Source organism: Schistocerca americana, chromosome 1, assembly GCF_021461395.2.
Source record: "Schistocerca americana isolate TAMUIC-IGC-003095 chromosome 1, iqSchAmer2.1, whole genome shotgun sequence".
NCBI lineage: Eukaryota > Metazoa > Arthropoda > Insecta > Orthoptera > Acrididae > Schistocerca > Schistocerca americana.
The window spans coordinates 930,487,346-930,513,725 of NC_060119.1; the positions used below are offsets into that span (position 1 = coordinate 930,487,346).

At 36.6% G+C, this 26,380-nt stretch overlaps 1 protein-coding gene across 1 annotated transcript; it reads right to left on the reverse strand.

The window, feature by feature from the left end:
- On the reverse strand, window positions 1-26,380 carry LOC124595226 (golgin subfamily A member 3-like; the record flags this gene model as incomplete). The annotated part of the gene is given in 9 exon segments (XM_047133885.1): window positions 1-1,166; window positions 1,244-1,486; window positions 10,279-10,557; window positions 18,492-22,129; window positions 22,213-22,354; window positions 23,678-23,835; window positions 23,915-23,945; window positions 24,030-24,122; window positions 26,357-26,380. Coding segments are annotated over 9 exon segments (4,905 nt in total), but the record flags the coding sequence as incomplete, so codon positions are not given.

The window sequence follows — 26,380 nt, forward strand, 5'->3', positions numbered from 1 at the left end:
ATTAACAAAATGTTATTGTGATCTAGAATGTCATAGGTGCCCAGTTGTATAACCAGTGCACTGTTACTCCTCTGGACTATGTCCAAATGTATGGTTTCTTTCATAGACTGACCAATCTACTAGGGTCAAATTATTACAATAAACAGAACTTGGTTTAGACTTATCCTGATCTGCAAGGTTTTGAATTTAAATGCTTAAATCAAAAACCATATTTAATATTTATTTCTGCTTAAAATTATTCTGATTTTTCTGTAAGACAGCTCCAGCTATACACGTTCCATTTTCTGCTCTATACCACCTGTTTCCCAGATTTGCTTTGAAAGCATTCTGCAAACTCTAATAATATTTTTTCTGCATTCTGTATTTTTTGCACTGCATAGTATTCGATAACTTCATGAATAATTGTTATATAGAAACTTGTCTTAATTGAGAATCCCTTGAACCTATTTCATGATCCAAACTGTTCCTACAATACTGAGGAATAATACTTAAATTAATACATAAAATATTACTCCTGCAATACTGAGGAATAATACTTAAATTAACACTTTGAATATTGCTGATTATTCCCATCTTTCTTATTTTTTGATTATTACAATTACGGTTTTATCAAATAATACTGAATATCTTAGCCTACCATAGTTTTGACAGCCACTGCCTTTATGAATAGCTAAAATCTGAGACCATCCTATCACAGTCCCATATTTTATTAATGTATTTGATGTTATTGACACTATCTGTCATGGTGACACAAATATATCTACTGTTCACATATTCCCATTAAATGGGAAACTCACAGCAAATATTTCATAACTGGTATAAAGCACAGTGCAGTTCAACAATTTAGAGTATGAAAGCTGCAAAATAATTCAAACAGTTTTCACACTAGTTTGTTCTGACTGCAATGCTGTGATATTTTGATTGGTATCTTGTGATGTTCTGGCAGCCAGTTGCTCCTGCAACATTGTCATTTCTTGCTTTAGTGATTCAAGACAACATTGCAAGTTATTTAGGGGCTTGTTTTCCTGTAATATTGAGCTCTGATATAAAAGATCTTGAATTTGTGCCTCATTATGAATTGCTGGAGGTGGTGAGATACTCGGTATCACGGTGTGGATCTTGTCTTTTGCCTTACTATGAAAAGAAATAAACTCCTTTTTCAGAACCTAGAAAACAAACAAAACTCAAGGTAATAAATTGTGCAATGTAGTGCAGCCTTTACTTACAATCCAACCTTACTTACTTCATTTTGTTTTATGACTGACTGCAATGCTAGCTTTAGTTCTGATGAGTGAGTCTGCAGGCGTAACTTATCTCGATGTATCATATCTGTTTCTTTTCTTAGTTCAGATAACTCATTATAAAGAACCTCAATTTTTCTTGTAAATCCATTCTCAAGTGCTTCCCAGTTTTCCTTGTCAATAGCTGCTCTTTCTTTCAAATCAGAAATTTCTTGTGTTCTTTGATGCAGATGATAACTCAAAGTCTGAAATTCATAAAAAATATATAAATAACAAATGTATATACATAACATTCAAAATAACAAAGATACACTTCATGGAATACGCACACCTAGAATGATAAAATTTCCGCTCCCCATAACATTTACTGGAAAAAGGCCATAGTTGAGAGTGAAGCAGATTCCCTTGAAAATTTTACATTCTGTTGGCCCACATCTGAACTAACACTTGTATCTAACATTTGTGAGTTTATTAGTCTTCAGTCAGCTCTTGATATATTTATGCTTTTTTTCTTTTGCTTCCTCTCTCTCTCTCTCTCTCTCTCTCTCTCTTTCTTCTTATTTAGCTTTATTATCGAACATGTTACAAAAGATTCTCATCTTCTTTATTATTATTATTATTATTATTATTATTCCCCAGTCCAGCTAGTGTGAATCACTGTTAACTCCTCTTCATTTGTGTTGCCCTTGAATTAGGCTTGCATCTGGTCAGTGATGTGATATGATGAGAAAGGTAGCATAGTAGTGACACATTGCTCTTGTAATCAAAAGGATCTTGATTTAAATAAAACTGAAGAAGGAATTAAATCTGTGCTTCAGTCAAGAAACACTCTTCAAATGTATCACTCAAGAAACACTCTTCAAATGTATCACCAACTATTGTTAGAATATTTCATGAGCAATTTTAAATTATCTATAAACTAAATGATAATATCATCAAATATTATTTGTATTGTATATCTGATATGTTGATTGAGGCTCAGGAATCTTATAATATACGTACATTCACACAATGATATAAGGCTGTCAACAACAGTGGTGAATGTACATATTAAGCATAAAACACAACAACAAAATGTACTACCTGCATGAAACAGTTAAAAAGAAATTCAGGACACACAAGTTATTAACGCACATTGTGACTATGACAGAAGTAACAGTGACTGCAATGAGATACTTATGACAAAATACTGGTGGTTAAAATAATATAAAACATACAGACAAAATTCATGTACGAGAATGATGGAAGCCGAAGAAATGAATTAAAATATGTGCTATGGGTGGAGCTTGAACCCAGGTCCGCATTCTTACTTGACAGGAATGCTAGCCATACACCACTGCATCACTATAGTTAACATTGCAACATGGACTAGGTAAGTCCAATGCCCACCCCAAAACAAACTTCAATTCACATCTTCAGCTTATTTTCCCCTTCTTAGATCATCACTATTGCTGAGGTTCTCCAACATTGGAATAGCTTCCATCATTACCATAGATAAAGATGAGAGTCAAATGTCTTGATGAAAATTTAATTATAAGATCTATAAATCAGCTACATCTGAGGTATAGGATTTGCCCATTATATCCAATGCTAGTCCAATGCTGGAGAGCCTCAGCAATAGGGATGATTTAAGAAGGGGAAAATAAGCTGAAGATATGAAATGAAGTTTGTGCTGGGGAGGGCACTGCAATTGGGTAGTCCATGGAGTAATGTTAGCTATAGTGATGCAGTGGTGTAATGGCTAGCATTCCTACCTAGTAAGCTTTGGGACCTGGATTCAAGCCCCAGCCATGGCACAAATTTTAATTAATTTCTTTGGCTTCCATCACTATTGTAGATAAAGATGAGACTTAAATGTCTCAAGGAAAATTTAATTATAAAATTCATGTAATACATATAAATGCATTTGAAATAGGGATGCATTATTCCAAACTGTCATTCATAAAGTCAACTGCAAACAAGAAGCAGTGTATCTGTAGTGAATTTTTCATTTTTGTCCTGAAATTTCTAGACAGACTTAAGATGGACAGTAGTGTCATATCTCAATAAGGAACTCAAAACATTTTGCTCTGGAAAGATGCCTGTAGAAGAACTGTGGCCCAGAATTAGAAGAACAGTTGACCATGCACTTGACAGATTTGTACTTAGTGGAACAGTTCATGATAGGAGGGACTCTCCATGGTGAACAGTCACTGTAAAGAAACTGCTAAATAAACAGAGACTACAGCACAACTCGTCCAAAACAAAGCATAGGGCTATAGATAATGGAGGTGCTGAATCAAAAAAGTTTGGCTGTCAAGAAGGCAATGCATGAAGCCTTCAACAAATAATGAGCAGAATATAGGTTTTCTCACAAACCAGTGAAATTCTGGTCATATTTAAAAGCTGTTGGTGGTTCTAAAGTTAATGTCTAGACACTAATGTATGACAGAATTTGAAATTAAGGGTAGCAAAAAAAAAGCAGAAATGCTTAACTCTGTTTTCAAATGTTCTTTTAGAAAGGAAAATCCAGGGGTGTTGCACCAACAAATTTTTGCACCACTGGAAAGATCATGCTACAGAGTATCAAAGCAATAGGCATTGGTGCCTATCTCCTAGCCACCCCTCTGGCAGCAAACATGACTTTGTACACTGACAGACCATAGGCAGAATCTCTCACAATGTTGTTTGTTTTTCAGTGAACATGACTGATTGCCACAATCACCAGCTGAGAAGATGAAGCTAGCTCCTGCATAGACAGGCCTTGTCACCTATGAATGTGGTGCTCCACTGCCTTGGTGGATGATGGATTTGGACATGGGTTTCCAATGGGTTTCCATCTGCAGTTTATTTTTCTCCTGTGTGTCTAAAAACACTGTAGATTTTAGGGGATCCAGGAGCAAAATAAACTGCAGATCTGTGTCTGAAACCATCATCCCACTGAGGCAACAGAGCATCACATTCTCAAGAAACAAGGCCAGTTTATGCAGCAGCTACGTCCATCCTCTCCACTGTCGATTATGGCAATCAACAGCAATCACTGAACAACAAACAACACTGTGAGATGTTCTGCCTATGGTCCATCAGTGTACACAGTCACATTTACTGCCAAAGGGGTGGCCCAGCAGCAGGCACCAGCACTTATAACCTCAAAGCTTTGTAGCATCGTTGGATGGTGTTGCTTGACATGGATTCCCACATTCAATTTTTTTTCTCATGACATGCTCTACAACCCCTTGAGGTCTGTCAGTATTGTTGCGTAACATCCTGTATAATAAAGCACTGCCTGAAAAAAAAAGCTGCACAAATATTCATGCAGATCTTGATACGATTTCAGATTTGTGGAAAAATTGGCAACTTGCTATAAATGTTCAGGAATGTAAAATTGTACATCTCACACAATGCGAAAGAACAGTATACTATACTACAGCATCAGTGAGTTTTAACTGGAATCAATCAACTCATAAAAATACTTGGCTATAGCAATTTGTGAGGATATGAAGTAGAATGAGCTTGTAGACACTTTTGTAGCTAAATCAGTTGGGAGACTAGGGGCCATTGTAAAGATACTGAGAAAATGCAGGCAGTCTACAATGAAGATTACTTACAAAACACTCACTTGACCTACCCTAGAATGCAAAATTATTGAGGCTTTTGAGGTCACTTGTTGACATATTGCCTATTGGCATCTGTCTCGGGATCTACTGCAAACTTTTTTTAAATTATTTTCCTGACATTTCACTAACATGAGTAGCTGGCATTATCAACGGTTCACTGTCCACTACTGCTGGCAGACTGGAGTTGAGCCTACAGCCAGAGATTATATGTACCTGTCACGTCAACATCTGTAGGCTTTTCCTGGTCATTACCACTTTGGTTCTTCCCTTGCTATGCACAAAGCCATTCAGGAATCCATGACCCGCTTATCTCAAAGCTTTCTTCTTCCTTGGGTTTCCTTGTTGCAGTGAATGACCATTGCAGGTAGCAAGGGAAGAACCAATGAAAAGCCCTCAGATACTGGTGCAAGAGGTACAAACAATCTCTGGCTGCTGACTCGATTCCAGTTCACCACCAGCAATAGATGGTGAACCTTAGACAATGCCAGCCATTTGTGCTGACAAAACAGCTGCAAAATGGTTAAACAAATGTCATCCAAAGATCCTGAGACAGAAGCCAGCAGGCAATATGTCTATCCAAGAATATTGCTCAAGTGTGAGGGACCTGAGTCAGAAAGGTCTAACAGGCAATAATGAACACATAAAAAGAGTGAAAACATGAATCATGAAAGCTCTATTTGAATGACATGACATTGCCATGGAAATTGTGAAGTGACCTGAACTGGCTAACACCTGAAGATAGGTGCAAAATATCCCATAAAAGTCTACTTGCAAAGTTTTGAAAGCCACTATTAAGTGAGCCTCGTACATATTTCTCCTGTACAGACCACAAAGACAAGATTAAGCAAATTGCCAAGGGCATTTAATGAATCATTCTTCCTGTGCTCCATACACAATTTGAACAGAGGAAACTCAAATACATGGCACAGTGGTAAGTACTCTGCCATTTATCCACAGCAGCTTGCAAAGTATGAATGTAGATATGTTCATAGAACATGCAATGGACTCTAATAGAATTTTGTGCATATGATGAGTTTGCCAGCTTTATATTTCCTTGAATCTCTGCCCTATTTGTTGACATAATAGATTGTGTCCTCACCAGACAAAAATCATCCAGTTATTGACAGTTGAATTACAGCTCTGAAATGCACAGCATATCATAAAGAAGATTGATTAGCCTACTGCGCCTGAAGATGTTGAGTTTCTCTTAACTCATTTAACCTACCGTAAACATAGATGTCACAGCATTCTCATAAAGCCTAAAATATGTTTATTATCTTGCCCCAGCTGAAAGGAGCTCATCATAATCCAGGAACACTAAACAATCCATCTGTTTTGCCAGATTCTAGGGCCTACATAACAAGAGTAGTGTTTTGCCAAATTTTAAGTTTAAGATTTACTTCTGTTGTCCCCCCTTTTGATGCTTCACTCCTGCTAATATTTTCACAATAGACTTCTATACCAATGGTTTGGACACTTAATAGACTTTAAGTGCTACAACACATAAAATGCCTATGCTCAGCTATTAGCATGATGTCTCGTAGTGCTTCCTTGAAAAACAGCCATGACTTCTAAGAACAATCCACAACTGATAACCATTTAAAACGTATCCTCTACTGAGATTCTAACCCCTAGCTCTCATACTTTTACAACACAGTGTTAGATCATGTGACACAGTGAAAGATGTAGTTCATACCATTTACTGACATACCAGTGACTAAACTAAACAAAGTAATGTATATGGGCATACACCATTATTTACTTCCAGACACGTATTTTACCCTTGATCACCAGACCAGACAACTATCATTTATTTGAAACACCACTTTGACATGACATTAAGTACTGCGGCATGGGAAATTCCAATATTGTTTATCAGATGATACAGAAGATGATGATAATAATGCATGTGACTAAGCCAGGAGCCCCACCTATGGGGAGACCAACTGCCTGGTGTAAGTCTTTTTAGTTCATGCCACTTTGGTGACTTGCATGTTGATATACAGAAGAATACTCAAACAGTTCTCTTATATCTCCTTAACTTATTCTCATCATTCAATCTCCATTTCTTCTTTCCACCATTTTTGCAACCTATTAATTTGCTACCAACATTGACCTCCCATTTTTTCCATTCATTTGGATTGTTCTTTAATTATATCTCTCACTCTCCTTGCTGCAAATCACACCTCTCTGTTAACCTAGCATATCACCTCCTTAAACTGGCACTTTAGTAACAAACTTTCTTTCATTGTCTTAATCTCATGCGTTGCTTATAGCAAGTTCTAAGATATCTGATGTCATCTCCCTGTGACAAAGCAAGCGGGGATATTTTTACTTCCCCTCGTTTTGCCATCTGGCTCCTTAAAATTATTATTATTATTATTTTTCATTTTTGAACTAATTATGATAAACATACGTGAATATAATCTGCATTTTCATGAAAGATAAAGGTTGGCCCTCAGTTTTAAAGAACAGAACACCAGATCTAATTTTGTGCTTAGTTTTATGTATGTATTTGATTTTCTAATTTATTTTGACTTTTACTAGATAATACTTTTGTTATAGGGTGAAATCAGTAATTGTTTCATAACTTAACTTCTATTGTTGAATTATAAACAAATAAAAATTCTGTACTAAGTATAAGCATTTGGAGGAACAACTAATAGTAATCTTAAAGTACAGTATCTATTTGGGTCTATTTGAAAACATGTTAGCAAAGCCAGCTCTTAATTAATTCCAAATTAATTAACAGTGTTGTCAAAAGTACTGTTCGCATCACTATATATGTTAATTTCATGATTTAAACAAATAATTCGGCTAAACCCTTGTACTAGAGGAAACTGTTAAACAGAACCAATTTTTCAATGTATTCATTTAATTTAATGAGTGGTGTTTTAATAGTAATTTATGTAACTTTAACATTGAACAATGAGTAGTTTCAGTACCTATTATTGTGCGAATATGGTCCCGAGACAGTCCACAGCTGAGTTTCAGACAAGGAACCTGTATTGGTTAGATCAACAACAATGCATTCGTGAAATAAGTGTAACACAATTAGGCCATGTGTTAAAACAATGACAGAGTCTGCTCCATATGTACCTTTCTATTCTTCAAGAACTGTGAACTTTGTGGTTAGGTTTTTACTGATCACAGATGTTCAACAGTAAACTATTGTAGCAGTATGTGGAGGTTTGCCTGCAGACTATTAATGGGCCTTATTGAAAGTTAAAACAATAGTGCACTGGCCATATATAACTGTGTATTATTGGGGTATTGTGAACAGTGAAAGTAAACTACTGTGAAACGCAACTGTGCACCTGTCGGCTACATTATTTAAAGTAGTCAGTGTTGCACTTCCACACCCCATTTTTCAGCCAGTATCACAACACAGTACATCGAAACTGAGGACAACAAATGAAGAAATAAAGAAGGCAAACTGTCACATTCTGAATAACATACTATGTAACAGTCTATACACCTTCTTACCATGGGCAGCTTCAGAAAATCAGATTTACAAAATCATAGATTATTTATTTCAGTATAGGCCCTTCCATTTACTGACTTGACTGGGAACTTACAAGATACTAGACTGTCATTAGCCTATATGTGAGTCATGAGATTTCATAGAGAAACACTGGTGTCTAATCACAAATTTAAGGGGATCACATTATAAGCACTAGGCAAGTGTGTAAGATGCATCTTAAAAATAAAACTTCAGTAGGACTTGATGAAATCCCAGTCTGAATAATTAAAGAATGTATAGACTCCATAAAGGGCCCATTAACAGACACAATTAATGAATCTTTCGAATCTGGATACTTTCCGGAGTACCTAAAACAAGCAAAAGTTATACCTATCCTTAAAAACGGAGATGTGGAAAAGTGGAAAATGTGGAGAACTACAGGCCGATTTCTATTCTGTCTATCATTCCTAAAATAATAGAAATACTAGTCAAAAAGAGACTGCTAAATTACCTGAATAAATATAACCTTCTTCCCAGTGACCAATTTGGTTTTAGGCCCAGAAAAGGCACACAATCTGCTATAGCACAGTTCACTAAAGTAATTTTAGGAGCACTGGACAAAGGTGAAAATGTAAGTGGTATCTTTTTAGACTTGTCAAAGGCCTTTGATACAGTTGACCACAAAATCTTACTTCATAAATTAGGGCAAATAGGAATAAGAGGTGTGACAAAGAAGTGGTTCAAATCGTACTTGGAAAACAGAGTTCAACAAGTTGAGATATCACAAGTTTCAAACAATTCCCTTGTAAAACACCTGTCTGACCCAGAACATGTGAATATAGGCGTCCCACAGGGAAGTGTATTAGGCCCAATATTGTTTCTTATATACATTAACGACTTCCCACAAAGTATCAGACATGAAGAAAAAATACTTTTTGCTGATGACAGCAACATAGTAATAACAGGTGAAAATCCAAACACAACTGTCAGAAAGAGCAAACGAGGCTCTCAATGATGTCCACAACTGGTCATTAGAAAATAAAGTAACCCTAAATGTAAAGAAAACTAACTATATTAACGTCCAATTGAACAAAAAACACAATGCCACTAGAATAAAAGTTAATAATAATGAATTAGAATGTGTAACAAGTACAACATTCTTAGGGATGAATGTAGACAGCCAACTGAAATGGACAAACCATGTCAACATTTTGGCAAAGAAATTATCCACAGCATGCTATGCTCTTAGAATCCTTGCACCGGTATGCAATAATAACTGTCTTAAAATAACATATTACGGATATCTACACTCAGTCCTCAGCTATGGGATCATGTTTTGGGGAACAAGTGCCAGTAACATACAAACTGTGTTCAAAGTACAAAAAAGAGCCATAAGGATAGTAACAAACAGCAACAACAGGGCTCACTGTCTAGAATTATTTAGAAAGCTAGGCATTCTAACTGTTTCTTGTGAGTATATCTTTCAGAACGTAATGTTCATTAAAAAAATCTCAACATGTATAACACAAACAGCCTAATACATGACCATGAAACAAGATCTTGTCACCACCTCCATCTAGATAGAAAGAACAAGGCAAAGACGCAAAAAAGTATATTTTGTAGTGGGAGAAAACTGTATAACAAATTACCACAGGAAATTAAAGAAATAAATGAGCCCCTCACATTCAGACAAAAGCTTAAAACTTTCTCAGTAAGTAAAAGTTGTTATACCGTAAAAGAATATTTAACATAGATGTAGATTATTAGCAGCATATGACATTATCACCAAAATATGATGTAATTATAAATGTGTGTATGACTAGTTATAAAAACTACACAAAATATGAGAAATCTGTTTCATTATAAATGTAAATGTGTGCTCATGTATTATAAACTGATGACATCCATACAATATATATTGTTCCACGGATGAATGAATAAATAAATAAATAAAATAAATCTATGAAATATTTGATACCTTTATCTGGTCTTCCAAAATTGGATCTTTTGCTCTGGCCTCTTCCAATTCCATTTTCACTTTAGCCAGTTCCTCTTGATAATTCTCAATTCTCTTCTGTTCAGCGTGCAGTTGTTCTTGCAGGCAAGAATTGCTGTTAGTTAATTCATCATATAGGGATTCTACATGCATTAGTTCTGATGACTTTCTTTCTAATTTGGAATGGGCATTGGTTAAATCCACATCCAAGTTCTTCAGCTCTTTCCTCAGCTGTGAATTTTCAGTTTTCTGGAGAAATATCTGAAACAAATCAATTATTCCTGATGATAATACTTTCAGTACTAGTTCAGAAATTTCAGATGTTTTAGAACAAATCAAAATGAGGGTGCATATCAGATCTCATGTAAATGAACACTGCATATACATCATGACAACATTAAATACAAATAATCTGTTTTGTGGAAGACTATATTCCACACAGCAAAATGTCGCAGTCAAGCTCTAACGTCTGTGTTATGTGACTAGCAAGTTTACAGGATCATCCCACATGCTGCTAGGAAGTTTACCAAGCTGTGTACACCTGAATACCAGGAGAGATAGCTATGCATGTAGAAGCACAATACTGTCACCACTCTTCAAGAAATTTTTCTTGCATTAACATATCATTTGATAGAAAATGGTATAAATATCAGCAATCCAAAATTTAATAAGTTTTTTATTTTTTACATTGTCATTAATTAACAATTTACTGGTGTTTTCGAGGGCATCATAAACAATAGCTCCAAATCTGAAAATTTGTTGCTAGGTCTACTTTCAATAGAAATACAGTCTGAACAAAAATTTTTAAATATTCTCATAATTATCAAAGACAATCTGTATTTAATAATCTTTACTTGTATAGCTAAAATCTTAATAAACTGTCCAAAAAATGTTTGCACCACCTGAAAACCTGCAAACACATGTTGGCTTAAAGTCAAGGGAAGCAGGGAATGAAAGCATAAACCTTATGAAACTGAAAAAATTACTTCACTGTGAAATAAAACAAAACAATAGAAAGAGTAAAGGCAGTATGTTCAAAAATGCACATCTTTGTTCAACTATAAACCCAAAATTGGCTGCTGGTAATGTTCAATGCTGTTTCTTGACACTGGGCAATGTAACATGCTTGGATCCCCTTTGGTGTGCTGTCAACAGGTTGGTTCAGATGTTGATCAATTCTGGACCAATCTTTGATGGAGGCTCTTCTGAAGTCATCCAGTGTCTGAGGAGTATGTCTATAAAACACACTTCTAGTTTCAACTGGTCCCAAGCATGCTCAATTGGGCTGATGTCAGTAGATATCATCCTCCATTGCATTCAGTGTATTCCTGTCTCTTGAAGGAAAATGCACACAAGGAGGGTACAGTGTGCTCATATATTCTTCATCATTATGCTTTCTGTGACCTGCTATTTCATGGTTAGTAATGGTGTCTTCAAAATTGTGCTTCCAAGGTATCTGAAATGGGGAACTGAGTCTAATTTCATCACTTTAAAAAATAAGTTCTAACTTGTTACTTTCTTGTTCATGGTCATTTTTACTGTCTTGATGTTATTTATCTTCAGTTCATGTATTATCGTTTTTAAAGACAAATCCATCACCAAATTGTTGACTGTAAGGCTTGACAATAAGTGTAGTATCTTGCCTAAATACTGCACAGTCCTCAAGTTATCCTCAATAGCAATGAGAGACATCAAACATCTACATCCACATACATAGTCTGCAAACCACTGTGAAGTACATGCCAGAGGGTACTCTGCATGCTGACACTTCTTAGGATTTGTTCCCATTCCAGTCTTAAATGGGGCACAGAGAGAATGACTGATTAAATAATCTGTGTGTGCTGGAATTTGTCTATTTTTTTCTTCGTGGTTCCTACAGGTCATCACTTAATACTGGTTCTTGAAATTTTCCAAGTACGCTTTTATGGAATAATTTAAGTCTATCTTCAAGAGTCTGGCAATTCAGGTTTTTCAACATTTCTATGATGCTCTCTCAAGAACTAGAACTAAACAAATCTGTGCTGCACTTCTTTATATATGCTAAATATCCACTATTGACCATATTTGGTATGGGCCCCATACACTTGAGCAGTATTTTATTATGGGATTCACAAGTGATTTGTAAGTGGTCTTCTTTATAGACTTACTGCATTTACTCAGCATTCTGCCAACTAACCTATGGCTAAGCCTATGTGATCATTCCATTTCATATTCCTACAAATGTGTGCACGATTTAAGCTTTAAATGACCCTCTTTCAACAAAACAAACAGTGTACGCAAGCTGTCACACAGATGGCTATACAATAGCAACTTTGTATGGTCAAAAAGAGTACAGATAAATAAAGAAATAGTAAGAGAGAATTATGTAACAAAAAGCTATCCAATTACTGTAAGTACCAAAGTATTACACGCACAAACTTCATTTCTTAATACAGTTAGAGCAGGTAATTTAATGAGGCTGTACAAAATTGGAGCCTTGTAAAGGCACAGTGAATTTGAATTGATTCACTCATGCTGCCTCACACATGAAATAATCACATTTTCAGAAATATTTTGGGATTTAAAATTAAAAGAGAATAATGAGTTTTCTTTCAGATTCACTATAAGAAGTCACTTTAAATAAAAAATTACCACACACTAGCTAAGATATGTTAGGTTGCTAGATGTGATATTAGAAGATACAGATAACTATTTTTCTCAATCAATGTTTCACTGATTGGAGAAAAAAAAGCTGACTGGCAGCTAGCATCTCAATTGAGCTGAGACCCATAATGCTCTGAGTTCAGGCTTGTATAGGGCTCATTTTGAACTCTGACTTTTTGCAATTGTATCACTGACTTCAAGTCATTCATGATATAGATAATTTCAAACATTTTAATGTTATTCCTGAATCTCATGATTTGAACATTTTTCATTGTTACTGTGTGTATAAATTTTCATGGTAAGTGAAATTACTGAGGACTGATTTAGTCAATATTAGAAGAAAAATTTTTCCTGGCAGATCTACTTTTGAGCAAGCAAGTATCAGTATACTGGTGAAAATTAATCATCATCTATTGCAGTTACTATGATTCACACATCAAGATTGCTTTGAAATAAATCATTTCCAGCAATTTTGTGGAAAATTTATTTAAATACTACTGACTATGTCTAAATGCCTTATTCGCAATGATGTTTCAATGGAAAATCAGCATGGACTCAGAAGGGCAAGACTGTACGTACAGACAGCAATATGTGGATGTCTTAATAATACATTAAATCTATCACATAAGAAATTATTAATAACTGGGATATTTTTAAATTTGTCAGAAGCATTTGCCATGATTAATCATGAAAACCAGGTTACTAAGATTGACCACTGTGGCATATAAGGTCTTTTAAACCTGTGGATTGAATCACTCCTGGAGAATTGTAAACAAATTAAACAAGTCATTTGACTAATGTGATGTAGTCAAAAGTGGAAAACAGTCACAGAAGTACTGTCAAATGTAGGCACAATCAAACATTGTGTGTTATAAGTCCCTTCTTACTCTGTATTAATGATCTGGGCACAAATGTTGATGTGTACAAAACTATTGTATTTATTGATGACACAACAGTTATACTAAAAGGTGAGAACACTGAGGAACTAAAACAATCTGTAATTTGTGCCATGAAGCACATCAGCAGTTGGGCAGACCACAGCCAGTTATTTATAAATAGCAGTAAATCTGCCACAGTTATTTTTCATATGCAACAAAACATTGCATTTTACTTAAGGATGGTCAAATTCAAAATAATCCTGTAAAAAAATACCTTGGATTTTGGCTGCAAGATAACTTGAAGTGCATTGAACATATTGAGTATGCCAGTTTATCAATGAAAATAATTAATGTTTGAAAATATAACATGGATAGATAAAAATTCTACTTACCATACGACAGCAGGAGAAAACATAAAAGATGTAGAAAAGAATAAGCTTTCAGAGCCACTGGCTCCTTCTTCCAGCAGAAGGGTTGAAGGAAAAGGAAGAGGAATCTAGAAAGAGAGATCAAGGAAAAGGACTGGTGATGTTTAGAAAATGGGAAGAGTCATGGAAAAGTCACCCAGAACTGTGGGTTAGGAGAGACTTACTGGAATGGATGAGAAGAAAATACTGACTGTTGGTACCCGTGCAAGATGAGATTTGAAAACATGACAACTTAAAAGGTGGAAGATAGGGTGATAAGCAAGATAGAGATTACCGAAAAAAACATTGTGAAAGGGTCAATAGGAGCAGAAAGCTAAGTGCATTATGCATGACAGATGGGTATGGGGGAATGGATAGATCAGAAAATAAACAATAAAAAATAAAAGAAGAGGAGAAAAGGAATAGTTATTGAAAAGAAATGTTGAGACCATAGAAATTAACATAAATTTAGGACCAGTGGGTGGTGAGAACCAAGCACATGTTCTGAAGTCAGTTCCCACCTGTGAAATTCTGAGAAACTGATGGCATGTGCGGTACAACAGGCTCAATGTCACAAACGTCTTGTTATAGAACATGCACTGCAACAAAATACTGTGTATTGCCAGTATATTAATGATCTGGGCACAAATGTTGATGTGTATAAAACTACTGTATTTATTGATGATCTTTGCCAATTCACTCTTACTGACAACTTGATGGTAGTCATACCAATGAAGAAGGACAATCAGTGTTTACATAACAACAAGTACACAGGTGGCTCTCCCTTTGACAACATAAGTTCTGCCAGTTACAGGGCTGGTGTAGGTGGTGGTAGGAGGGTGAGTACATCTGAAAAGTCTTACAGCAGTGGTAGTTACACTGAAAGGCTGGTATCCCAATCTTGCGCATTTGGAGACCCACCAGATGGTATGGACATTGATGATGGCTGCTTAGTGGCACTGCTGCAATTGTTTGCATTAAATTACTGATGTAAATACCACCGTATGCCATGTCTATCCAGCTGGCCTACCAGGGCTCGCGCCCACCTTTCGAAGGAAGCAGCACAGTCATTCCACCTGTTAGTTGTGATTTCTCTGCATTGCCACAGATATCTTGTTACACACTGTTGCCTTGGTTCTCAATTTTCTATATCTTAGTTTTTGATCTTGCTTTGCCCCTTGGACTTATTTTGCCATGCCATCTCCGTTGTCTGCCATTCTCTTGTGTTGTCTACCCATTGTTCTCTGGCAATTCACTGTTGACTCTCTCGGCCGGCCAGCAACTGCTGGTTCTGAAATAATTGCTGGATTTGTCTGACTCTAGTCACTATAGGTAGGAGCCATTAGAGAACAGAAATGTGGGCAGAAGGAGTGTAGGGTCTGACAGGATACTTCAGAGATTGGAGGGGGTTAATGGAGAGATATTTTAGGCTTATGTTGTGACAAGAGTTGTATTCCTAAGTAGGACGTGATGGCCCAGAGAATCTGGTGTTGAACTAGGATGGCTGGGACAATTACATACAGTGAAAGCTGTGGTGAGGCTGTTGGTACATTGCTGTAAAAAGTCTGCATCTGGACAAATACATTTGCCTTGAATACCATGGATATAAGGGAGAAAAAATTTGAAATGGAAAGATGCAACTGTCAAAATGTAAGTACTGTTGTTTGTTTGTTTGCAGATTTAATATGAATAGAAGTGTGTATATGACCCTCAATGAGGGTGAGACCAACATCAAGGAAAGTGGCATGACATTGGAAAAGAATAATGTGAAATTTAATTGGAAGAATGTATTTATATACTCCAAAAATTTCAACAAGCCAATTTCACCATGAGTCCATGTGGCAAAAATGTCACCAATGTATCTAAACCAAACAAGGGGTTGATGGCTTATGTATCCCAGGATAGCCCCCTCCATGAAAAGATTGGCATAGCAAGGAGTCATCTTAGTTCCCATGGTCATACTCCTTATTTGTTATTATGTCTCCCCCTCAAAGGTAAATTAGTTGTTGGGAAGTGTAAAGTTGATTAACATGAGTAGGATGTACATCATAAGTTCAGAATCAGATGGGCACTGGTTGAGGTATTGTTCTGTAGCAGACATTCCATGTACAGGGGAATGTTGGTGTAGGGGAAGGTAGCATTAATGGTGACAAGCAAAGTGTGGTGGAAGTGGGACAGGAACAGATTTCGGATGAGCTAGGAAATGATTCATATCTTTAATTTAAGAGGTGTGTCTTTGGACTATAGTCTGCAGAAGAAGGTAACAGGTGAGAGTGCATGGTTTGGGTGGAGAAAGAAATTTTATGCATTGGGGTATTAGTCCTTCTGAGAGGCCTCAGGTTTTCAGTATGAACGCTAGGTCACTTTGTATCTTCATGGCAGATTCTGTATGCAAAAGTGTCAGAAAGCTGGTACCGACCTTCATTCACATACTCATGTTGATCCGGCACCAGAGTGGTAATTCTCTTGTCCACTGGGAAATTAATGATGGAGTTATCAGCTTTTAGAGCATGATAGAGGCTTCAGGGAATGAAGTGCCTTGGTCTCCAGAGGACAGGTTAGGGTCATGCTGCAGGGATCTGAGAAAGGATGATGAAGCAACATTGGATCGTAGGAATTCTTGGAATGCTCGTAAGTGGTGATTTTGAGGTAGTGGTGGCAGATCAAGTTGGGATCTTAGTCAGAACTGTTCAAGACAACATTCAGTGTTTGGTTTGCTGTTGAAAAGCTTTATAGATTGGGTTGCAAAGTGATATTTCCAGTTGACATTATGTATGAAGGACAGTAAGTCCTTAAACAAAGAGCCATGATTAAGTGCAGGTTTAGGGCTGAAAGTGAGACCATTTGATAAAAAGGATTATTCATGAGAAAGGGTATTAGACGAAAGATTGAGAATACTGTACTGTTGAGGCTGGTGCTTGTGATTGTGATCGTGAATTTTTATTGCTCTGGGAGGCAGTGGTGAATGCTCAGGGATGTTAAGCAGGATGGTGAACCTCAGTTTGTAGAAGAAGTGTTGAGGTTGATAATGTGGCTGTTTAAAGAGCTGCTATGGGTCATGGATTGGAACATCACTGTTGAAGGTAAGATGGCTTTTTGAAGTGAAGTCTGGACTGTTGTTGCACTTTATAATTGGCTTGGCAGATGATACTATCCAACAAAACGTGAGGAGCAGATAACTGTAGGATTTTATAAAAGGAGAGAAGTCTGGTGGAGAGGAAATTGGCAGACAAGATGTACACATCATAGATGAGCTGGGTAAGTGCAAGAAATTGCTGGTGAAGGGTGGGATTAAATCCAAAAATATGGACTTTCAAAGAAGCTGTTTTATACATGGGAGTTTGATTCTTTAAAGAAACATGGGTGGGAGGTGTATACGTGTCCTGTAAAATGATTTGTTCCACATCTTTTGATAAAAAATTGGTCAAATGATCTATGGAACATGTAATTAGCTAACTACATTTTGCACCCTGTACATCTCAAACCATTTACAAATTTATGATATCAATATAATGGAAGGAAACATTCCACGTGGGAAAAATTATATATAAAAACAAAGATGAGGTGACTTACCGAACAAAAGCGCTGGCAGGTCGATAGATACACAAACAAACACAAACATACACACAAAATTCAAGCTTTCGCAACAAACTGTTGCCTCATCAGGAAAGAGGGAAGGAGAGGGGAAGACGAAAGGAAGTGGGTTTTAAGGGAGAGGGTAAGGAGTCATTCCAATCCCGGGAGCAGAAAGACTTACCTTAGGGGGAAAAAAGGACAGGTATACACTAGCACACACGCACATATCCATCCACACATACAGACACCAGTCTGTATGTGTGGATGGATATGTGCGTGTGTGCTAGTGTATACCTGTCCTTTTTTCCCCCTAAGGTAAGTCTTTCCGCTCCCGGGATTGGAATGACTCCTTACCCTCTCCCTTAAAACCCACTTCCTTTCGTCTTCCCCTCTCCTTCCCTCTTTCCTGATGAGGCAACAGTTTGTTGCGAAAGCTTGAATTTTGTGTGTATGTTTGTGTTTGTTTGTGTATCTATCGACCTGCCAGCGCTTTTGTTCGGTAAGTCACCTCATCTTTGTTTTTATATATCATTTACAAATTTAATCATATATGTTTCTTACTATACTCTGTATACACAAAAAGTAAAATTTTGTTATTTGATATTATTCCTGGTGCAGCAATTTTAATCAACAGTAATGTATTTACTGATAGGCCTCATTTTCATTAACATTAAATAAAATATTAACTTACCTCTCTTTTTAATTCTTCAATTGTTTTCAGATAATGATCAGCTTGTTGTTCAGCCTCCTGTGATCGAGCAAGTGCTTGTTGATATTTCATTTCCTTAGCTTTTTCATCAAGCTGGCCAATTACCGTAGGAATTTCAATGTCACTGACATTTATTGTTTGTTGTATCATACTCTGCTGCTGCTCCAGTTTACCTTTATATCTTTCGAGTTCCAACAAATTATTCTGATATTTTTCTGCTAAATTTTTCTGTTGCTCTAACTGTTTGTAGCTGCTCTCTAACTCAATTTCTAGCTTTTTAATTTTTGCCTGAAGTGTAGCAGCATCAGATTCATCTTTGCATAATTCATCTTTGTGTATGCCTATCTGCATTTGAAAAAGCTGAAGTTGTCTCTCCGCTGCTTTGCGACATCTTAAATGTTCTTTCACTTTCTTCAGTAAAATTCTTGTGTTTAATTCATAACGCCTGTATTTTTCATGAAGTTCAGATTCCAGTTTTGTCTTCTGACTTCTTAAAGTTTCAATCTCTTTCCTATACTGAACACACTCTCTGTCATATTGTTTGCAAAAGTTGCATACATTTTTATTTTTTGTTGTACTAAGCACATCACTTTGTGGCTTACCTACCACCTTAAACTCCTTTGCACTGCACAATGAATTCTGAAAAACATTTATATTTAGTTCTCCAATTTCTTCTTCCACACAATTCCTCAATGGCATTAATTTTTCTGCTTCTAATAGTAAATTTTGTCTGTAGTCTGATAAGAATTTAAGAACTGCAGTCACTTTTACCAGTTTAAATACCCAGGTAGCTAAGAAGTTTTCCTCATTACATTCTTTCTCTTGACACTTATTATCAATATGTGAGGCTTCAGGCTCACAATTATTACACTTTTCAAGAAACATCTGCAGTCCTGACTCCAGCCAATCAGTAAGAGTTGATGTTATTTGAACAGGAGATATTTCTGGCTCACAGTTAAGTCCCTCAACATATTTAATTATGTTTTCAAATTTGCTGTTAATCTCTTCCTTTCTTTCATGTGCTCTGTGATTTATATGCTCTAGTATCAAAACTGTCTGTAGGAGATGGAATCTAGATAAATCTACTTCTTTCAACAGTGAACAATTCTGATTTTTTCTGTCTTCCAGTTCTTTTTTCATATTAAAATTTGTTTCCTCAACTGCCTGTAGTCTTTCCTTTAGCTCCAACATGCCTTTATTCCTAGAGTCTACCTCTTCCCTGATTGTTTCAAGGTGAGCAGAAAGGGTATGCAGTTCTTCTTCGCGTGACTTAAGAAGTTCTTGTAACTTAGAGTCATTAGACTGAGCTATTGATAAAGAATTCTGCAACTCAAAAACGTGATCTTTAAGTTTGAGGTTTTCATTCTTCAAATCATGAAGCTCCTGCTCCACATTATTAAATTCAGTGGTGCTATTTTGTTTACAGTTTAAACTGTTTGTCTGTTCACCTTGTACATGTTCTTTCATTGTATAAATTCTCTTACTCTCTTCAAGTTTTTCTTTCATGTCAATTATTTCATTCTCTTTTTCGAGCAATTTTGTTTTCATTGCAGTGTAACTGTGCTGAATACATGAAATGTCCTCACGCAGTTGTTTGATTGATGAATCTATTTCGGCTTTCTCCCTCAAGGCTGCAGAAAGAGTGACCTCTAAGGCAATTTTTTCATTTTTAATATCCATTAACTGTTGTTCTGTTGTTTTTAAAGCATCCTTAAGATGTTGGTTTGACATTTCAAGATGGCCATATTTGTTTTCTATGTTTTGTTGACACGCATTTTTTTCATTTATGATTATTTGTAACTCATTTGCTTTAATTAAAAGACCAGCATTTTCCTCTTCTAACTGCGTAATCCTGTTGTCTCGATGTATAATGTCTTTCCTGAGCTCATCTACCTGCTGTTCTAGTTCAGATACTTTATCTGCAGGATTTTCTAGAAGTGATGTAGTCTCAAGACTTTTAGGGTCTTTTGAAGCAATTCCTTCACTATTACCATCAGGGTGAACCTGACTCAAAAGGACTGCTTCTCGACTGAACATTTCTGCTTGGATAACTTCAAGTTTCCGGACCAGGTTCTGTTTTTCCCTAACCATCTTCTGCTCCAAATCATCTACCAAATTTTGCAGCTGGGATTTTTCTGCTCTTAACTTTTCAACAGCTTGTGAGTAAGACATCAAGTTTGTTTGAGATGCCATTAGGTCCTGTTGTACTTTCGTTCTTGCAGCCTGGCTAAGGTGCAGCTGATCACGGTACCAAGCAGTTAATTTCTGGGAAGAAATCAAATCATTTTTCAGAGTTGTAACACTGTTTTCAGCTTTCAGCTTTCCTTGAAGAAGTGACTGACATTCCATGTGCAAATCTGTGATCTTTGATTTTAAACCAGTAACTGATCCAATCTTAGACTCCAGTTCCACTTGAAGCTCCTGCAACTCGATACGCAGTTTTTCATTAATAGATTCCATGCTTTTCATTTCGTCCTTGAGCTTATTTTTCTCAGCAACAGACAAATCTACAATAGATTTTAACTCTAAGTTCTCTTTGTTTTTCTCTCTCAGAAGCTTCTGAAGTTGATTATTTTCAAGGTACAAATTTTCAGACTCTCTGAAGAGGGATGTAAGTTCTGATGCTCTGCTTGATTTTGCCTCACTCTCTAAAAGCTTTACTTTATTACTAGCATCCTGCTTTTCTTTACGTAATATTTCAATTTCCTTAAGAAGACTTTCAAGCCGCCCTTCAACATGTGCTTTCTGTCTAAGTGCCTCTTGGCACTTTTCTTGCCATTTTATGACTAATTCACTTTCCGATTTTTTTAGGACATCACTTCTTTCTTTACTTGGATAAATATCACATACATTCCTGTTATGTGGATCTTTGTTTGTACTCTCTGAAGGGACAAATAATTCACACTTGTTTAGTCTCATTCCATGGTCCCTAGAGTTCTTTCTTGAATTCTGCTTTTTTAATGGCAGTACTGAAGGGTCCTGAAGTAGCAAGCGCTTAATGCGAAATATTTCTTCTTCATAGCCACTTACATCTGACACACTGGACACAGTGTCTACTAGATCAGAACAATTTGAGTCAGCATCAAAATGAGATGATGAAAGTGATATATTATCAAAGCACCTTTTAGCTGGTTCCCATGCAATAAGATTGTCACCACTACCATCACGATTGGAGTTTGTTTCAATATTATGCATGACCCCAATATTTGAAGTATTTTTTAGTTCACAATTATGCAGTGGCATGGCAATACTGCCACTGCTCTCTGTATTTTGAACACCACAATTCACCCTTGAATTATAGTGAGACTGCTCAGGAATCTGGGCACAGTTTTCATTGAACCCAGAAAATGAAAAACTTTTAGGTGAATTATAAGAACGATCCTTATCAGCAGCTTCGACCTTCTTTCTGACATACGAATGTATTTGTGTCAAAAGTGCATCTTTTTCAACAGAGCGTACATTGCATGTGTCAGTATCTTGCAAAAATTCAGAGTGCTGAATTGATTTCATATCCTTGAGATTATTTTTATCCATTTTGGGTATCTTTTTTACAGCAGAGGCATGAACTTCTGGAATGACAGTGTGTTTGATGATATCATGAGGATGTGTTGTAATAGTCGCTGAAACAGAAACACAAACTGTTTCAACCATGAATAGAATTACTGAAGTTCAAAGCATTGTAACACTTGCCCATGTCAGTTACCTTTCTCTTCTTCTGAACATTTCACAGCTGATGTGTCTGTAACTGAGTGCTCATTCACATGACATCTAATACCCTCCACATGTTCTGCATAATATGTGCCAAATGACAACTCTGAAGCTGCAGATGCTTCATTACATTCAGTCTAAAACAAAAATGGCTTATTAAAGCAACTGCCTCTGCTTAAAATAAAAATAAGGTTTAAATTTTTTAAGCACACATCTGTAGTGATTAGTGTAACAATGCAGTGTCACTAATGAAGAAGTATCTTGTGGAGATTGGATCTCTGCAGAGTTTCATGGTAGATCATTGTGCACCCATTTTGGAGCAGCATTCTACAAGGCTGTTCATGTGTACAATGTCAGCTTCTGCTAACTGGATGCAAGTGCAGAATGTTTCCCAAACATTTATAACAGACTATATTATCTATTGGGCAGTGATTTAGTACTCATACATGGGAGCTGATTTCCCCGTCCCCCCTCCCTCTCTCTCTGGGATTTTTTTCTGCTTTTAGCTTGATGTCTTTGGTAAAATAAATATTTCCCTTACTCAATTGCAACAAATGGGTCTAACATAAAATCATTAATATAACACTTTTAACTTGTTTGCTTCATAAGAAGTATGGTACATTACTAAGAAAAATTCCTTGATGCTTCTATATAAACCACAGCATTTATCCAACGCTGCAACACAACTACGTAATATTGTTTGACTTCACTGTTTGTGTTCCCTGCAATTAATAACTGTTCTCATGGCCTTCAGGACTTTCACTTGATTATACAAATCTGTGAAACATGGACTAAATTACTGTGTATCCAACAAACATTACTATTGCTTTTAAAATTGGATTGATTTATTATAACCGAAAACTAACCTGTATATATTATGTACCACATAGGATTAAATTAGCCTTCCTGTTTATGTGCCTAAACAAGGGCATTTGTAATTATGAAAAGAACAGATTGCTACTCACTGTAAAAATCAGAGACTGAGTTGCAGACAGGCACGATGAAAAGACTGAACCATATTAGCTTTCGGCAAAAGCCTTTGTTGCAGGAGAGAAGTGCATATACATTCACACAAGCAAATACATCTCACACACACACACATATGATCACTACCTCTGGTCACTCCAGCCAGAGTCTGTTTTCTGAAGAAGGCATTGGCCAAATGCTAATATACAACGGTCTTTTCATTATGCCTGTCTGCAACTCAACGTGTGAGCTTTATGAAGGGTAGAAATCTGTCATTTTCATAATATTGTTGATGTTCTAACCTGGACTTTCCACTGTTAGGTATTTAAACTTACATGTTTATGAGTCAATTTGACGAAAACTACATCAAGGACAAAACACAAAGTGATGATACCCGTCCAGTACAGCAGCAATGTTGTAATTGTACTTTCTGCTACAGATCACATATGGAATTTGAACCATTGCATGGGCTGTAATATTATTAAAATTTTAACATGGTATGTCTCAATGTGTATTCTCTTTGATAGATTAAATTTATGTTCAGAATGCTGCATGTAATTTTGTGTGTTGTAATCTAGTAATGTTACCTTAAATTCTGTATCAGCATTGACAACAACATCAAAGGCCACTCTTGACCCACTGTTCCACTCTGCTATGGGGGCAATAATAACATTATGTTGAATTCCATTGGCATCAATGTATACATCATGTTTCTCCATTATTCAGTGTACATTGCAGATTCATGATTTTTGAGCACACAATCTGAAATTACAAATGATTGGATAAATGTTATTCAAGGAAAATTACATAAGCACAAAATTAAATGCATAAACAAAATATTCATACCAAAATCATAGTTGGTATCTTTTCCCCTTCTAAAAACTGGAAGAAAAGTACTTTCTGGCTGTGTGCAGCTTGCCTGTGCCTTTGTACAATTTTCTAATTTTTCTTAGTGGGTAACAGGTTTATACAAAGATTATTGCATAAATTTAATGTGACAAGTGTGAATACCACTATATTAATCACATGCAGTGGACAGGTTGGGTCTATGCATTTATAATAAATCGTTATGTGGTGATGTGCTCAATGGGATTTAAATCAGGGGAATTTGCAAACCATTTCATTTGCTGAATATCGTCTCATTCCAACAGCTCCTCCAACTGTGCTGTTCAATGCGGTCAAGTAGTGTCATTCATAAAAGTGAATTCAGGACAAAACACACCCCTGAAAAGATGCACATGGTACAGGAGTACAGTGTCGCAATAAAGTTGACCAGTGAGTTTACTATGTTCAAAGATTTTGGGGTCAGTACACCCATGCTACATTGTGCCTCCCTGCATCATAGCACACAGACCACCAAAACAATCATGATGATGTTCCTGTGTGCATTACATGTCCCCACCTCTCATCGTGTGATGTGGTCCAGGTGTTATGGTGTGGGGAGGCATAATGTCATGGGGGTTACTGACCTCTAAATCTTTGATTACAATACACACCACAGTCAGTGTTATTGGGACACAGTTCTCCTTCCACATGTGCATCTTTTCAGGGGTGCATTTGGCCCCGACTTCATTTTTATAAATGACAGTGTGCGACTGCATCGAACAGTGAATATGGAGGAGCTCTTGGAATGGGAAGATATTTGCCGAATGGACTGGTCTGCCAATTCCCCCAACTTAAAGCCGTTCCAGGATATGTGGGATGCGTTGAGGAGATGTATTGCAGCAAATCCACATGTACCAATGGCCATCCAGTAGTTTTCAGCAGTGCTGATTATAGAATGGAAAACCCTTCTATAATTACCTTGTGGCCAGCAGAGCAGGCACTGCCATCCATGATGATCACGCCCCTTATTCTACCTTTTCTAATGTCCAAAGGACCATCATAAAACACAGTGAATTCTGCATAATTATTGTCTTTGAACAAAACTGTCATTTCTGTTGGTCTCATTGTGCATTACTTTCAGCTATCTTCTGTACTATACTGTAGCAATTCTTTCTATGTAAGGTCCAAGTTTCAGTAAGCTATGTTACTTGGCAGTGCCACACATGCAAAAGTTACTTTCATCCTTTAGTTTCCTATACCAGTGTATATGTTGTTGTTGTTGTGGTCTTCAGTCCTGAGACTGGTTTGATGCAGCTCTCCATGCGCCAGTGTATATATTAATCAAGAAATACTATATTTTACATGTGGAAAACTAATGCTTTCTAGTGGATGTCTACTTCGCTTAAAATGACATTTATTTCTCAGTGTAACATGCAACCTGTTTTTGTAAGTACACATACAGGGGTATAGGGGAAATCAATGTAAACATTTATTTTATAAAAGTAACTCAAATCATAATATGAGCATTTACAGTAAACCATTTTGTCATATTACATGATACAGTTGCTGACCAGCTGTGCCTTTCGGTCAGTCCATTCCTGACTGCAATAAAAGTGCCATTTTTTCCTTCATGAGATGATTCAGATTACTGGACAGGAAGTATTCACTAATTCAGTAGATGTTTATGGTGATGAACATGGCATCATGTACAGGGCACGTAATATTGGAAATTGTAAAGTCTGTTGGCAATTTGTGGCTAATAGGTGAGAATCTTCTCCTTTCTATTCTGAGTAGTCTTCTGTTTGGAACAACCTAGTATTCAGAATAAGCAGCTTCTCTGTTTTGAGGTGTAGGAAAACAGGCAGAAGACAGCAATCTATGAATATTTAAGGGACTTTAATAAGGATATACAGAATTCTGCATGAAATAGGGGACATTATTTTTCAGTACATGGCAGACCTATTTATGTATTGGAGAAAGAGCTTCTGTGACAAGTACTTCAAGATGTGTAGATCTTCTGTCACACACTTCCTGAAGACAAGCTTTTTAACAGTGACAACAAAGTGTGATGATGCTGGGGGGGGGGGGGGGGGGGGGGGAGGGGGGGGCAGAGGAAAAGATATGCATTGACAACAATATGTCAGAATTTGAGAGAGCAAACAAAACAGCATGTGATGCAAAAACTGTTTCTGGTAACCTCTTATTGTAGCTCATGCAGTCCTAAAGTAAACAAGATTCACTAAAAGGACTCCTTTTTATTGTGCCTCTGTATAGTGTTATTTGTGTAAGAGTGAGTGGAAGTTTTTTAAATGTTTTTGAATCATGTAGCTGTGATGAAACTTGGGTACCAGCTCAGTATTCAGCTAGTGGGA